Source organism: Pholis gunnellus, assembly GCF_910591455.1.
Source record: "Pholis gunnellus genome assembly, chromosome: 17".
Classification (NCBI taxonomy): domain Eukaryota; kingdom Metazoa; phylum Chordata; class Actinopteri; order Perciformes; family Pholidae; genus Pholis; species Pholis gunnellus.
In genome coordinates this window covers 6,236,785-6,249,337 of record NC_136544.1, presented here as the reverse complement: position 1 = coordinate 6,249,337, position 12,553 = coordinate 6,236,785, and the positions used below count along the sequence as shown (strand labels likewise).

General features: G+C 47.1%; 3 protein-coding genes across 3 annotated transcripts in view; all 3 read left to right on the top strand.

Moving 5' to 3' along the window:
- Positions 1-165, top strand: part of mei1 (meiotic double-stranded break formation protein 1) — a gene marked incomplete at its 5' end in the record, with an annotated part of 43,784 nt that extends 43,619 nt beyond the window's left edge. The window contains one exon of the mRNA XM_079177055.1: positions 55-165. Within this exon, the coding sequence (XP_079033181.1) occupies positions 55-133 (79 nt within the window). The 3' untranslated portion in view covers positions 134-165. The remainder of the gene's footprint in view (positions 1-54) is intronic.
- An 817-nt stretch (positions 166-982) lies between these two features.
- On the top strand, positions 983-8,755 carry ccdc134 (coiled-coil domain containing 134). The gene is made up of 7 exons (XM_079176820.1): positions 983-1,219; positions 4,450-4,580; positions 4,704-4,825; positions 5,612-5,696; positions 6,133-6,314; positions 7,421-7,492; positions 7,616-8,755. The coding sequence occupies exons 2-7, from the start codon at positions 4,475-4,477 to the stop codon at positions 7,739-7,741; spliced, it is 693 nt and encodes a 230-aa protein (XP_079032946.1). The 5' UTR covers positions 983-1,219; positions 4,450-4,474; the 3' UTR covers positions 7,742-8,755.
- A 117-nt stretch (positions 8,756-8,872) lies between these two features.
- Positions 8,873-12,177, top strand: LOC306708928 (uncharacterized protein). The gene is made up of 2 exons (XM_079176901.1): positions 8,873-9,010; positions 9,492-12,177. The coding sequence occupies exon 2, from the start codon at positions 9,524-9,526 to the stop codon at positions 11,474-11,476; it is 1,953 nt and encodes a 650-aa protein (XP_079033027.1). The 5' UTR covers positions 8,873-9,010; positions 9,492-9,523; the 3' UTR covers positions 11,477-12,177.
- The last annotated feature ends 376 nt before the right edge of the window (positions 12,178-12,553 follow it).

The following is a 12,553-nucleotide window of genomic DNA, read 5'->3' as shown; positions in this document are numbered from 1 at the left end:
CAGGTGTCTTTTAGTTACTTTCTGCTTCCTAAGCTCCTTGACTGTTGTCCTCAGGCGTGTTGGAGACGTGTCCATCTGTCTGTCTGACTTCACAGTGAAAGCAGGCTCATGTTCTGGCAAACTGACATTATAATGGCTGATTTTGTTACGCCATCATGTTGCCAATTTCATTGTTCACCTAGTGTTACATACTAGTGTTCACTAGATACCTAGTGTGTTTTCCCGTTCTGCTCTTAAAGCAGCACACGTCTGACACATTGTGTCAGTGAGATCATTTCCTGCATGTATTTTGAAAGTATTTGAAGTTATCAAGTTTGTAGTTTAGTGGAACGCTGTTACCGCGGCGTCTTTATTCATTAAAGATCAAAAACCCATTTGTTTCTTTATTATAGGCCTACACCTGTAACTGTGATACTTTTATATGATATAATACCATTATGCACACTATAAACCAGTCTCTACCACACTAAGCCACCCACAGGACACAATCAGACAGAGAGACATTATTCTGTTCTATTAGAATTTGTGGAGAAAATCTTTGATGCACTTTTCTGAAGAGGATCTTTAACTATAATGTCCACTGATGAGCTCTGGATTACTCCAGGAATACAATAAATGTAGTTGTTGGTACTAAAGTAAAACTCCGTATTATTTGGTAGTAGTGATTCAGTCAGACAGGACACGTGACAAATCAAATAAGAAGTTCCTTCTTGAAAATGTGCCGAGCTAACACATCACCAAACAAATAAACGCTACTTTTTTTTCACGCTGCAAGTATCATCAAAAATCTCTCGCGCAATATGTCAGAAACATCCTTAGCATCTCAGAGGAATCACCTACATGGAAGGAAAAACACACACGAGGGAAACGGAACGCACCCCACGTTCTGGTGGCGTCTCTCTCTAAATCCTCCGTGCGGAAACAACATCCTCCTCCTCCTCCGTTAGCGCCCGCTGGCTGTCATTCGTCCGAGGCGAGCCAGCCGGTGCGATCGTGTCGCTGGCGGAGTGGAGCAGCGAGAGCCGCATGTAAATGAACACCTCCACCTCCGTGTTGCTGTCACCCGAGGAGCCACAGGGGCACGTCGACTGTCCCGTCCGTTTCATCCGCGAGCTGACCTTAAACGTCTCGTGTGGAGATACAAAAAAACAAGAAGGTTAATCAACACTATACTTTGGAGCCGTTCGCCTAACCGCCGCCGTTTCTCGCTACCAACACGGTGAGTGATCCGCGAGTTTCCGTGGCTGTGTTGTGCAGCGCTTGATCTTGTTTGCTCACCTGAACCGGCCGCCGGCCGATGAATCCTCCGGGGCGCGCACAGCTGAGATGACGGGCGGAATCGATTTAGTCGAGGAGCGACTTCAAATACTTGTTCAATTCCCTAAAAGCGCTCCCCTCGAGGACACCTCGCATGCATAATTGTGATGTAGTATTGCGGAGTTGACGTAGATCACTAACAGAAGGGCTCTTACGCCACCGCTTCATACTAAACGCGTTATTACTGGCTCTGAATTAAGTGAATTAACTCGTTATTGCTCGCGGAGAGTCGCGCGGCTGTAAGGGGACGCGGGTCAGGAAGGGGGTTCGCGCAATCAACTAAGCAAACCGCAATTGAAGGGCCACATGACGGTCTTTATCCAGGCTCTGCCATCATCATCATCACGATTACGCATGTCCGTGGCCGTGCCTCTGCATGAATGATAACTGGGAGAGAGATGATGTGTCAGTCCTTGGACCTCAAACCTCCCACAGCAGGCTGGCAGCCTGAGGGGGATCTGGATCCACTGCTGATGCACATCCAGCTGTCTGATGAGCATCTTGCTCTCTCCATCCTCTCAGAAGTCTCTTTCTCCTCCAGGGCTATGTTTGCCTCTTGAAGTTAAAGTCAGAGCTGGTTGCTTAACAGTTTGGACCGTTTCCTGCTTTTTATTGGAAGATCATTTTCAGATTTCTTTTTTTTCTTCTTCTTCTTCTTGTCCTGCGGGATTAGAGAGAAAATTGCAGATATTGCACCGCATAGTAGAATATCTGATGCTTGTTTTCACACCGCAGGGAGTTCCGAGTGGAGCTGTATATCTTCACGGGTGTGCAGTGGGATAAGACATGCAAGCCCACTTATCTGACGGAGCTGGAGCCTGGGTCTCCCACACAGGAACTCTGCCACAGTGGGTTGTTGTTTGTTTGGCAGAGTAGGAAAAAAAAAAATCGACGTGGGTTTACACGCCTCCAGATCTCCCCGCGGCGAACACGCCTCACCCCGACTTGAGGGCCACATTGACGGACCGAATCGGTCCCTAGGCCCCCCTCCCACCTTGTGGACGCCGGCCGTCAGTGGGTCAGCTGGAGGGAAATCCACCCAAAGCACGCTTCTCGCAGAGCAGCTGTGTTGTTCGTCCTACAATATGCTCGCTGGGATGACGTGTGTACGTGCTGCTGCACACCTCAAGCAAGAAAAGGTGTTGTTGCTGTTATGACCACGGGCAGAAATCATGTTATGTTAGTGTGTCGTTTCTCCACAAGCAGCCCAGCGTAAGAATCAAGGAGCGCTTGGTTTCTACATTTAACGTGTGTCACGGTGAGGTGTAATCTGAACTCCAAACGTGAGTGCTTTCCCGGTAAGTGACTTAGATTCCCTCAAATAACCGTCCTGTATAATCAGTGTTGCCTGCTTGCAGTTAATGGATGGATTCAGACTCTCGTTCCTGTGCCGCTCACGCCACATTAGAGATGATTGATCCGCTCCTAATGTCCATCTTCTCGCTGCTCCTTTTAAAAGTCTCAGCACTTTGCCCAATTGCACGGAAAAACCGTCAGCCTTGTGTTGACTGCATTAAATTGTGCTGTTGGCGATGACCTTTTTTTAAATGATTTCTTTTGCCCATAAATATCTGTCAGGGCCACATGGCTGACTGCATGGAGGCGCACAGGACCATCAAATAACTGGACGCTGGGGGGGGGGGGGGGGGGGACTAAGGCGCCCTTTTCTCTTGGCTGCTATCTATAAATACGACCAGCACTTAAGGATATTTAGTGCTGCATTTCTCAGAAGGCTGGGAAGCTACCCAAAAGATGTTCTCAGAACGCACAAATTGGCCTTAATCGAACATTGTCCTCGCTCAGCTGTCTTCGGGAACACTCGTTCCTGCTGACTCTGTAAGAAAAGATAAGTTCTCTTGCTGTTTAATTTTTAAATAGGAGACACAGAGACCACCACTTCCAACCGAAGAAGTTGCACTGGCATTGGTAGAATCCTATCTTGAGATCCGCTGTCAGATTAGAGTCTTTGGACTGTCGTCATGCTGCGGTCAGGATGTGCTGTGAAAGGAGGAGGTTGTAGTAGGATCCCCGTTATCAGCACTCTGTGGAGGGATGGTGTGTGTGTGTGTGTGTGTGTCCAGGAGCATATGCTTTTCCTCCTCTGATTTAAGTGAGATTCACTCTCAATTAACATTTACACCCGAGACGTTTGCTTGCATCCTACCAGTCCTTCGGGCTCGAGAGTCGGCTTGTAAAGATTAATTCTGTCGGTGCGAAATCAAGTCCCGGGCGCTCATTATCCTCCTGCACAGGCTCCTTCTATCTCGCACTTTCTCTGCTATCTGTGAGTCTTTAAGTTTTACCGCCGTGTCTGAGCAGAGGTACGAGCGAATGAAATATTCACCAGGGAAGCTGTCATTAAGTTAGTGTAAGTATATCTTGTAGCTTTTCATCAACATTGTCCCTCCTCCCTCCAGTTCCTTCTGTTTTTCCTTCTAATGTTTTCTTAAAAATATGGCTTTCATCAAATTTTCATTTGATGAGGTGCTATTTTTAGCTGTTGTATTTATCTTCTTGCTCTCGCGCCGCCCTCTCAAATCTGTAAAAAAAAAAGAAAAAAAAAGCCTCAGAGGGAAGGGAAGTTGTAACTGGATGACAAATGTTGGGTACGACCACGGCTGTGGATACAGAGACCGGGGGGGACGAGGACGAGGGAGAGGAAGAGGAAGAGCAGAGAGAGTGTGTGATACAGAGATTCTAAATGTTCCTTTCGGGGATTATGCAAGTGCCAGACATCAGATGTGTCTTTTTTTTTTCTTTTTTTTTAAAGCAGCATAAGGAGCTCCTCTTCACATGCCGGCTCCCCTCTCGTGTTCCACATTGACCACTTATCCCCAGCACGTCTCCCTATCTATCTATCTATCTATCTATCTATCTCTTGTGTATTCCACAAGTATCACAAGAGAGATGGAAAACGTTCTAGCAGCTTCGGCAAAGAGGGGGAAAAAACGACTTTGTGAATAAGAGAACTATTTTGAGTCTCTGAATCAGAAGAAAACGTCAGAGAATTCTGTTCTTGAGTTGTACAGATCTACGAATTGAGATCACAATCTCTTGGTGTGTGCTCAGTGTTGAGATGTTCAACAACGCGGTGTGCATCTCATGGCTTGTCATCTTCATTTTCTTTTTCAGGAGAGAGAGAGCCTCTCTGCTGACCATGCGGAGTGTGTGCGCACTGGTCCTGGCGCTCGCCGCCGCCGCCGCCCTCGGCTCGGCGGACTCGGACACGCACAGAATGAGACACGACTCCAACCTGGACATCTGTATCCTTCTGCGTGTGTGTGTGTGTGTGTGTGTGTGTTTAATGTGACAGATGGGTGCATGAGCATATATGTGAGTTACGCCCCATGTGGAGAGTGTGTGTCCTCCTGAGCTCCTCTTATTAGACAAGCGGCTGTTTGAGACCAAGAGGAAAGATCAACTGAACGCGTTGAAGAACCTGGTGGAGCTGAACGACATCAACCAGCAGTACAAGATCATAGACATCATGCTTAAAGGACTCTTCAAGGTAGTGTGTGTGTGTGTGTGTGTGTGTGTGTGTGTGTGTGTGCGTGCACTCACCTAGTCTGTGGGCAGCAGCGAAACCAAGCGCAAACAAGGCCACTAGTATAAAAAAAAAATAGAAACGGCAACAGTTACTTCAAAGAGCCCGAGCCTCTTGTGCTCTCAGCGGATTGAAGGACAAGGAGGTTCGCAGCGCGACAGAGACTCAGAAGCTCCACGTCGCATTCATCAGCATGTTTTCCTCGCATTCATTTGAATGTTAATTCGGCCTCTCGGAGCGCCGGTTTACGGTGCGCCCCATTCTCCCAGAGGACGGCTACCCGTGCGTCTGCGCGCCTCTCAAGGGCAACTGGCGTAGTCAACCTTCAGTGGCTCCAAGACAGTGTCAGCATTTTTGTACCGCCGTGTGTGTGTGTGTGTGTGTGTGTGTGTGTGTGTGTGTGTGTGTGTGTGTGTGTGTGTGCTTATATCTCTTCCATATACTATCTTAAGTAGATGCTGACTAATTCTCAGATTGCTGTTTGTGCACAGTTTGTGTTTTAACCACCATATGACAGTGTCATATATATTTCTATATATATATACCTGATCTTCTGACCACTCCTTGCTGGTCCTCTGCATCTCCTGATCTCAGCAGTAAAGGTGCTGTGTAAAATCTGATGGGAATACATCTTCCTCTTAGTTCATAACTACTTTTCCCCTGAATTACAACAGCAGTTTAAATCCCCAGCTCATAGTGTAAGGTAACTAAACCTGGCTATTAAACAGTTTTGTTTTTTTTATTCCTAAGGTGTTGGAGGACTCGAGACAAATCCTGGTTACGGCCAACATGCAGCCCGACGACCCTTTCCCGATGGACGATAAGATCAAAGAAGGTCTGATTCACTTTCACACCTCAGCTGGTTCATCGTTTAATTTATCGTTCCCACTGTCTCCTGCTCTTGCTCCACTTACATAAACCACTTTTATTTCGCAGCCTCACCGTTTGTGTGTCTTTCACACTCCTTTGACTGGTTTGTCACCCGTTTCTAAAAGCTCCACCTCGTGTCACTCCGCCTTTCTTTCATCCTTATCCCCCTTTGGTGCCAATAATATCATCTGTAACATCTCCTGCTTATTCACCGACACCACCTATTTGAGTGTGTTCCCTGAACTACATCAGCCATCCCTTGAGCTGCACTCTTCCCTTTTTCTTCTATTTATCAGCATGCTCTGAGTGTTTTGGCAGCACACACATACATAGCATCAAAACGTTCCTCCCCCTGTCTTATTTCTTTTACTTGACCCGTTTCTCTCTTCTTCCATCTGCAGCTTATTCCCACGTGGTGGAGAACACGGCGTTCTTTGGCGACGTGGCGCTGCGTTTCCCCCGTATCGTCCACCACTACTTCGACCGGAACACCGACTGGGACGGGCTGCTGCGCTGGGGCCTGAATTTCTGTAACCAGACGGGGGTTTTCACAGGAGGGGCCCACCAACACGTCCTCACCCTCGTAAGACTACATCGCCGACCCTGTTCTTGTTGGTTTCCGACTGGCTGAAAACATCTGTGAGATCACCGTTCTGCAGAGTTCAACAGAAAGAGAGCGCTGCTCAGACAACGCTGCTAAAAAAAAATGCAAACTCCGACCACCATTAAAGGAGCTAAAACAAGTCCCAATATGGCGGCTGATTCAGTTTAGTTTATTTTTGCAATTTGAATCCTGAGCAAAATGCTGATAACGCTTCCTTGTTGTGAAGTCTAGATGCAGAACGCCATATAAGGGCATGATGAAACGCTATATAGCACAGGGTGGTGTAGCTGTGGAGCTTGCCGTGTACATCCGCGGTGTCGGCCGTCGCCGCTAAATGTGTCATTTGTCACCAAATTTGTCCCCGATGGATTGCGGCCTTTTGAAAAAGGGCAAAGCAGATGAAATGGCATTCTCCGCCCGGGTTAATGAACTAAACTCTGGCAGGATTAATCTGTGACCTTAGCCATGTGCCAAGAGGATTATACTGTGGATTAATTCTGAGGCTGGAAGCAGCAGCAGTGAAAGCGTGCCTCAGTAACCCCGCTATTAGTTTAGTTCGCTTCTGATCCACGACTCCAGGGATGCTCACCTAGCCATGGGGCCAGTAAATGAACAAACATTAATAATATACATCAGATCAAATGTTTAATGGCGCTCCGGTTTCCTCCCATCACCAAAAAATGTACGTATGGCACTATTTCTTTATAAACGACCTCTTTTAGTCTATTTTAATGGCTTACTTACATCACCAGTAGAACAGATTCCCGTTGTGTGTCAATTTATTTTTATTGTGAATTACAAAATGCTCAGCGGCCACCTGGCGTCCTATCGCCGGTCACATTTGAGCGTAACTGCCCTCCCCTCTCTCTTTCATGTCGCTCATAGCGTCTACAGCTGATGAGAAAATGATCAGATAACATGTAGTACTCCGAAGAAATACCGATTTTAGTCTGCAGCTGCGTTTGAGCTGCAGAGTAAGCGATGTCATCGGTGTCTCATTTTCATTCCTTATCTCTTTTGAATACGTGATAATGTGGTCCTCTCCTCCTCTTTTCCTCATTTGTCGACTCTGCTCATCTCTCAAGATGTCACAGGAGCTGGGAATAACGGAGAAATCCCCCGACTTCATAAACCCGTACCGCACGGAGAGAGACGACGTAAGTGTGATGCATGTTTCGCCGCACCCTGCCTCTCTTAATGGTCCTTACTTTATCATGCTGTTTTTAGAAAACAGAGCCCGCACACAATCCATCTCTCTAACCCTGACTCGTCCGCTTCAGGTGCTTCACACCGCCGAGGCGTTCCAGAAGATCCTGAGGGAGGAGGAGAAGAGGAGGAGGAAAGAGGAGAAGAGGAAAGAAATAAGGAAAGGCCCTCGCATCTCCCGCTCTCGCACCGAGCTATAGCGCTGCACCGCGGAGCAGAGGAGACGACGAGAAGGAGGGAAGGAAGGAAGGAAGGAGCACATGCACAGTCCACCAGAGGTGGCTTGACTTGTAGACTCCGGGGGCGACAGTGAACGAAATAAAAGCTGTCATCGCTTGTATAAAAGAAAAGCCCGGCACTCTGTTGAAAACAAGAGAGGAACCCTCAAGGTTACACACAAAAAAAAAATAATAAGTAAAGTGGAGGTGTCAGTTTCTGGCAACGGTGTGAATTGCTGTTCATCTACGGTGATTTATAATTGGCAAATGTAACGTTGTATAGGAGGTAAAGCAGCTCTGGAATGGGAGTTGATAAGGGAAGCTCATTTTTGATAATTTATGGAATATAATTAATTTCAGTATAATCTTTAAAAAAAACTACAAAACCCCAGTGTACTGTGTCTGGTCCAGAGTTAACGTGTCTAAAACCTCATACGCTTCGAAATACGTGTGTTTGCCAAAATCTAAATTTGTCCTCGTCTCATTCCATTTGGCCTGTTCCTGGTTCGGTTGAGCTTGAATTGATGGAATACGGTTTAGTTTTTGCTCCTTCAACTGAGATGTGTGGGATATTGTTTGTAAGTTGGCAGATTTATGTTCTTATTGCTGCTCAAAGGTTTTAGGGACACATTTTATGTTTTGTTAGCCTGAAGGACAGTGTTCTTTAATGGGTTTTTTTTCATATCTTTTTGAATATCATTTTGTTCATTTGATCACCATCAAAGGGATCATCAGTGAATTCGTGACCTTTAGTTTATAAGAACTAAAGCCAGAATTACAGTATATGAGCTCTTTTATGTTGTTGTTTTTTTCTGTTTATTGTTGCTGGAAATTAACATATTTTAATGGTTTACATTTATGGAATTGAGATTGATGTAATTTTCAAATCGTATTAAGACTGTTATAAAACTATATGTATATTCAGAGAAAGAATATCATTGCTGCAGAATGAAAAAGCCATTTTGTTATCAAATTTAATGAAATAAAGTGACTCTGATGTACAACAAACAACCTATGTATTTCATATCACCACTGTGTGTGTGCGTGTCACAGCTAGTTTGTACAGATCAGCCAACAGAGGGCGGGCCGTCACCAAACTGACTAAAGTCCAATGTTTATGTTTGTGTTGAACAGCTGAACCCAACATTTAACTGCAGCTACACGAAGAGGAAAACTAAGTTAAAGCTCGAATGGAGAGAAGAAACGACCTCTGTTAGTAAAGCTGAGAAGTGTTTAATAACGTGGACTTTGGTAAGAGGACGTTTGTCTCGTCATGTTGTCATAGTTGCTGTTTTCGTGCTAAATTAGCAGCTAGCTCAGACTAGCTTGTTATTGTGGAATTAGCTTTTGGCTGTTTGATATTCGTTAAGTTAGCTAGCGTTAGCTTGATAATAAATAGGGGCTACTGCGTTGCGTTTTGGATTAAACTTGATCTTTGCATTTGATTTCTGATTTTTGGTTTCAAGGTTTGTTATCATTTGGTAATTAAGTTATAAACATAACCACGCACCTAGTGAGTAGCGCTAACGCTAGCTGTTAGCTAACCTATTCAGTTGAAACGTTTTGTTTCTGTCCAGAACCGTCCGTCCAAACACTGACTCTTCTCGTCCTTTTAACACGAAACGAGGCTTGTATTGTCTTCATTAGCTCATGTTATTGCAGTGAGACTATCAAAAGTAAATATAGTCTCAGTAAGTGACAGACACTGTCTGTTGTGCTGTTTTCCCATCAGGGCACAAGGAAGAGAAGAGGGAAGCAGTTGATATGGAGGGTGAGAAGGAAGGAGAAGCCTCTGACACCAGATGGACTGAAGAACTCAGGCTGGTCCTCATCGGAAAGACCGGCTCTGGCAAGAGTGCGTCTGGAAACACCATCCTGGGCCGGAGGCAGTTCCTGTCACAGATCAGCGCCAGCTCTGTCACCCAGGTTTGCCAGCTTGGGAGCGCTGAGCTCGCAGAGGGAGAGGATGCTGAGGAGGAGGAGGATGAGGAGGAGGAGGAGGGACAGACTGTCCCACAGAGGAGGACGAGGAGAGTCACGGTGGTTGACATGCCCGGGTTTGGGGACACTCACCTGAGCGAGGAGCAGATCCACGCAGAGGTAGCCAAATGTGTGTCTCTCTCTGCCCCTGGGCCCCACGCTTTCCTCCTGGTGGTGCCGGTAGGACGGTATACAGACAATGAGAACCAGGCGGCCTGCGAGTTGACCAAGATATTTGGGGAGGATGCACTCCGTCACCACACGGTGGTTCTTTTCACCAGAGGTGATGACCTGGAGGGCATAGGGATCGAGGATTACCTGAGGGAGACTGCACCTGCTGGGCTTAAGGCTTTGATTGACAGGTGTGGGGGCAGGTACCATGTACTTAACAACAGAAAACCCAGTCACTCAGCGCAGGTTAAAGAACTCCTAAAGAAGGTGGACAAGATGGCGAAGCAGACTAGAGAAGGGTTTTATACCAACGCCATGTTTTTAGAAGCAGAGGCGGCGATCAGGGAGGAGCAGAGAAGGATGCTGAGGGAGCGAGAGCCAGCAGAGGGGGAAGAACTTGCCAAACGAAGAAAGTGCGACTTGGAGTGTAGCAGAGCGGAGAGAACCGATGGAGGATCAGAAAGGGTCAGGAGGCGGGAGTTGGAGAGAGGAAAGGCTGAGGAGTTTAGGGTGGAGAGGTGGACAGAGGAGAGCAGAGGCAACGCCTTCAGCTTCCTGAGAGACGGAGCTGAACGTTGCAGGGACCAGTTCAGAGGCCGTCGCAGGGCCGCCAGCAGGTCTGTCCATTCGTCCCTGAGTCGCGTGAGGAGGGAGGCTGCGCTCTCTGCTAAGGTGCTGGAGAGGGTGAAGATCCTGGTGGCGGCTGGAGCCACGGGCATGGCGGTGGGGGCGGTGTTTGGGGCGGCTGCCCCTTTGGCAGCTGCGGCTGGGGCGTCCCTTATGGGGAACTCGGTGGGTTTTGCTGCGAGCCAGTTCGCCGGGATGTCTGTTGCGGGAGGCACAGGTGTGGGGAAAGCCGTGGGGGCCATAGTGGCGGCAGCCTCGGGGAAAACTGCAGTGGCTCTGGGGGCAGCGACAGGTGGACTTTTGGGGGGTTCCGTCGGAGCCATCGCCGGTGCTGAAGCCGCCAGTCCTGGGGAGGGTGCTCTGGAGGCCCTGGGGCAGGTTAGTGTCATAGGGGCCTCCGCAGTGGGGGTGGCCGCAGGTGTGGGAGGCACCATGGGAGCTGGGGCGGCTTTAAGCGCGGCACTGGAGGGAGCAGCTTTCAGCACGGCAGCCCTCGGTGGAGCTGAAACGGCATCGGCAGGAGTAGCCCATGCCGCCGTAGCTCAGAGCAGTTTAGCCTCAGCAGCGGGGCAGCAGGCAGTGGCCGCTGTAGGAGGTGTAGCTGCAGGTACTGGGCCTCCTCAGTGTGCTGCAGCCTTAGCTCAGGAGATGGTTGCCAACGTGCCGCTGGCTGCTGGGTCTCCCGGTGTCCTGTGTGGCCTAACAGGGCCCAGTGCGGCATCAGCGGCCAGCAGGGTGGCGTCGGATCCCTGGGCCACCGTGGCCGTATCGACACGCATCCTGACCGCAGTGGCTGAGATAGGCAAGGCCGCAGCAGGCATCGCCTTGGCCGGTGGCCTGGTGGTGAAGGTGGTAAAGGAAAAAATGCGATGTGGCACAGGAACGACGGAAGCCAGTTACACAGAGAAGAAGTCGTATGAGATCTACTGGAACAAATGAATAAAGGTTAAGACTGGAGTCACAACACAGTGAATCTTATTCATATTTCTTTCCCTTCTGATAAAGTACTACACTCCACACACAGTAGCAGTGAGAGATATTGCTTTGCAAACACAGATTCAATCACAATTTACAAAAGATAACAGAGAGCAGGAATTGTTATTGCAGAATTTGATGCTGGTGAATGGGTTCAGTGACATTTGCAATGCTGTGTGGGCTGACTAATAAAGACTTGGTCCATTTGTATGCAGCTGTTATTCATCAGCTGGTTGGTTATAAACACGACCCCGTGTCTTCAAACACATAATAAAAACAAAGAGACAATTACTTGTGGAAACTGGGCCGCTGAAAACGTGGCACAGAGTTCAGCAGTGTGAGCTCAGTGGAATGAGCGATATTGATTTCTTCAAGGTTTACAATTTGACTTTGTCAAAACCTTTTGCCCTTTCTAAAGAAGAGCCACTGAACATGAAGATGGTGTGTTTGTGTAATTAAGCTTACTCATCACAGTGATGGGGGTTGTGAAGTGTTTGCACTGGCAGATGACAGTGGGCGCTTGTGTTTGCAGTGTTTCACATCCTGTAATATGTTACCAGACAAGAGTTATGCAGTTAAGTATTAAGTCTAGTTTTGAACAACCTGATGTCAACTTATACTGTAAATGTATCAACAGCTCAGTGTTGACTTTGTTGCAGTGAAATAAACAAAAAAAAGTCAGAATTCTTCTTTCAGTGAATGCTTTGTCCTCATTTCCTGTTTCCTACTGTGATCTCAACTGTTTGATTTTATTAGAACATGTTCATTTTTGTGAGACTTTTTAAATCCACTATATCTTAGAACTGATGGTTGAATTACGTGCACACATTAATAATTCAGCTATATTTGTATTCTTTTTTTTGTGTTTAACAGCTAATATATATATATATATATATATATATATAGATTTATTTTCACTTTAAGTAAAACTTAAAACACCTAACCTGAAGCATACTTTTTATATGCATGAAAGTGGTGAAAATGAATAACTCTTTGAAGTGAACTTGTAAATAATGTTATACGGTTTGAGCATTTTTATTG

What these genes read in the sequence shown, in the direction of transcription:
- ccdc134 (XM_079176820.1), top strand. Translation starts at nt 4,475, where the DNA reads ATGCGGAGTGTGTGCGCACTGGTCCTGGCGCTCGCCGCCGCCGCCGCC. An exon ending in GGACGATAAGATCAAAGAAG is followed by an intron (nt 5,697 to 6,132) that starts GTCTGATTCACT and finishes TTCCATCTGCAG; the next exon opens with CTTATTCCCACGTGGTGGAG. An exon ending in ACCAACACGTCCTCACCCTC is followed by an intron (nt 6,315 to 7,420) that starts GTAAGACTACAT and finishes TCATCTCTCAAG; the next exon opens with ATGTCACAGGAGCTGGGAAT.
- LOC306708928 (XM_079176901.1), top strand. Translation starts at nt 9,524, where the DNA reads ATGGAGGGTGAGAAGGAAGGAGAAGCCTCTGACACCAGATGGACTGAA.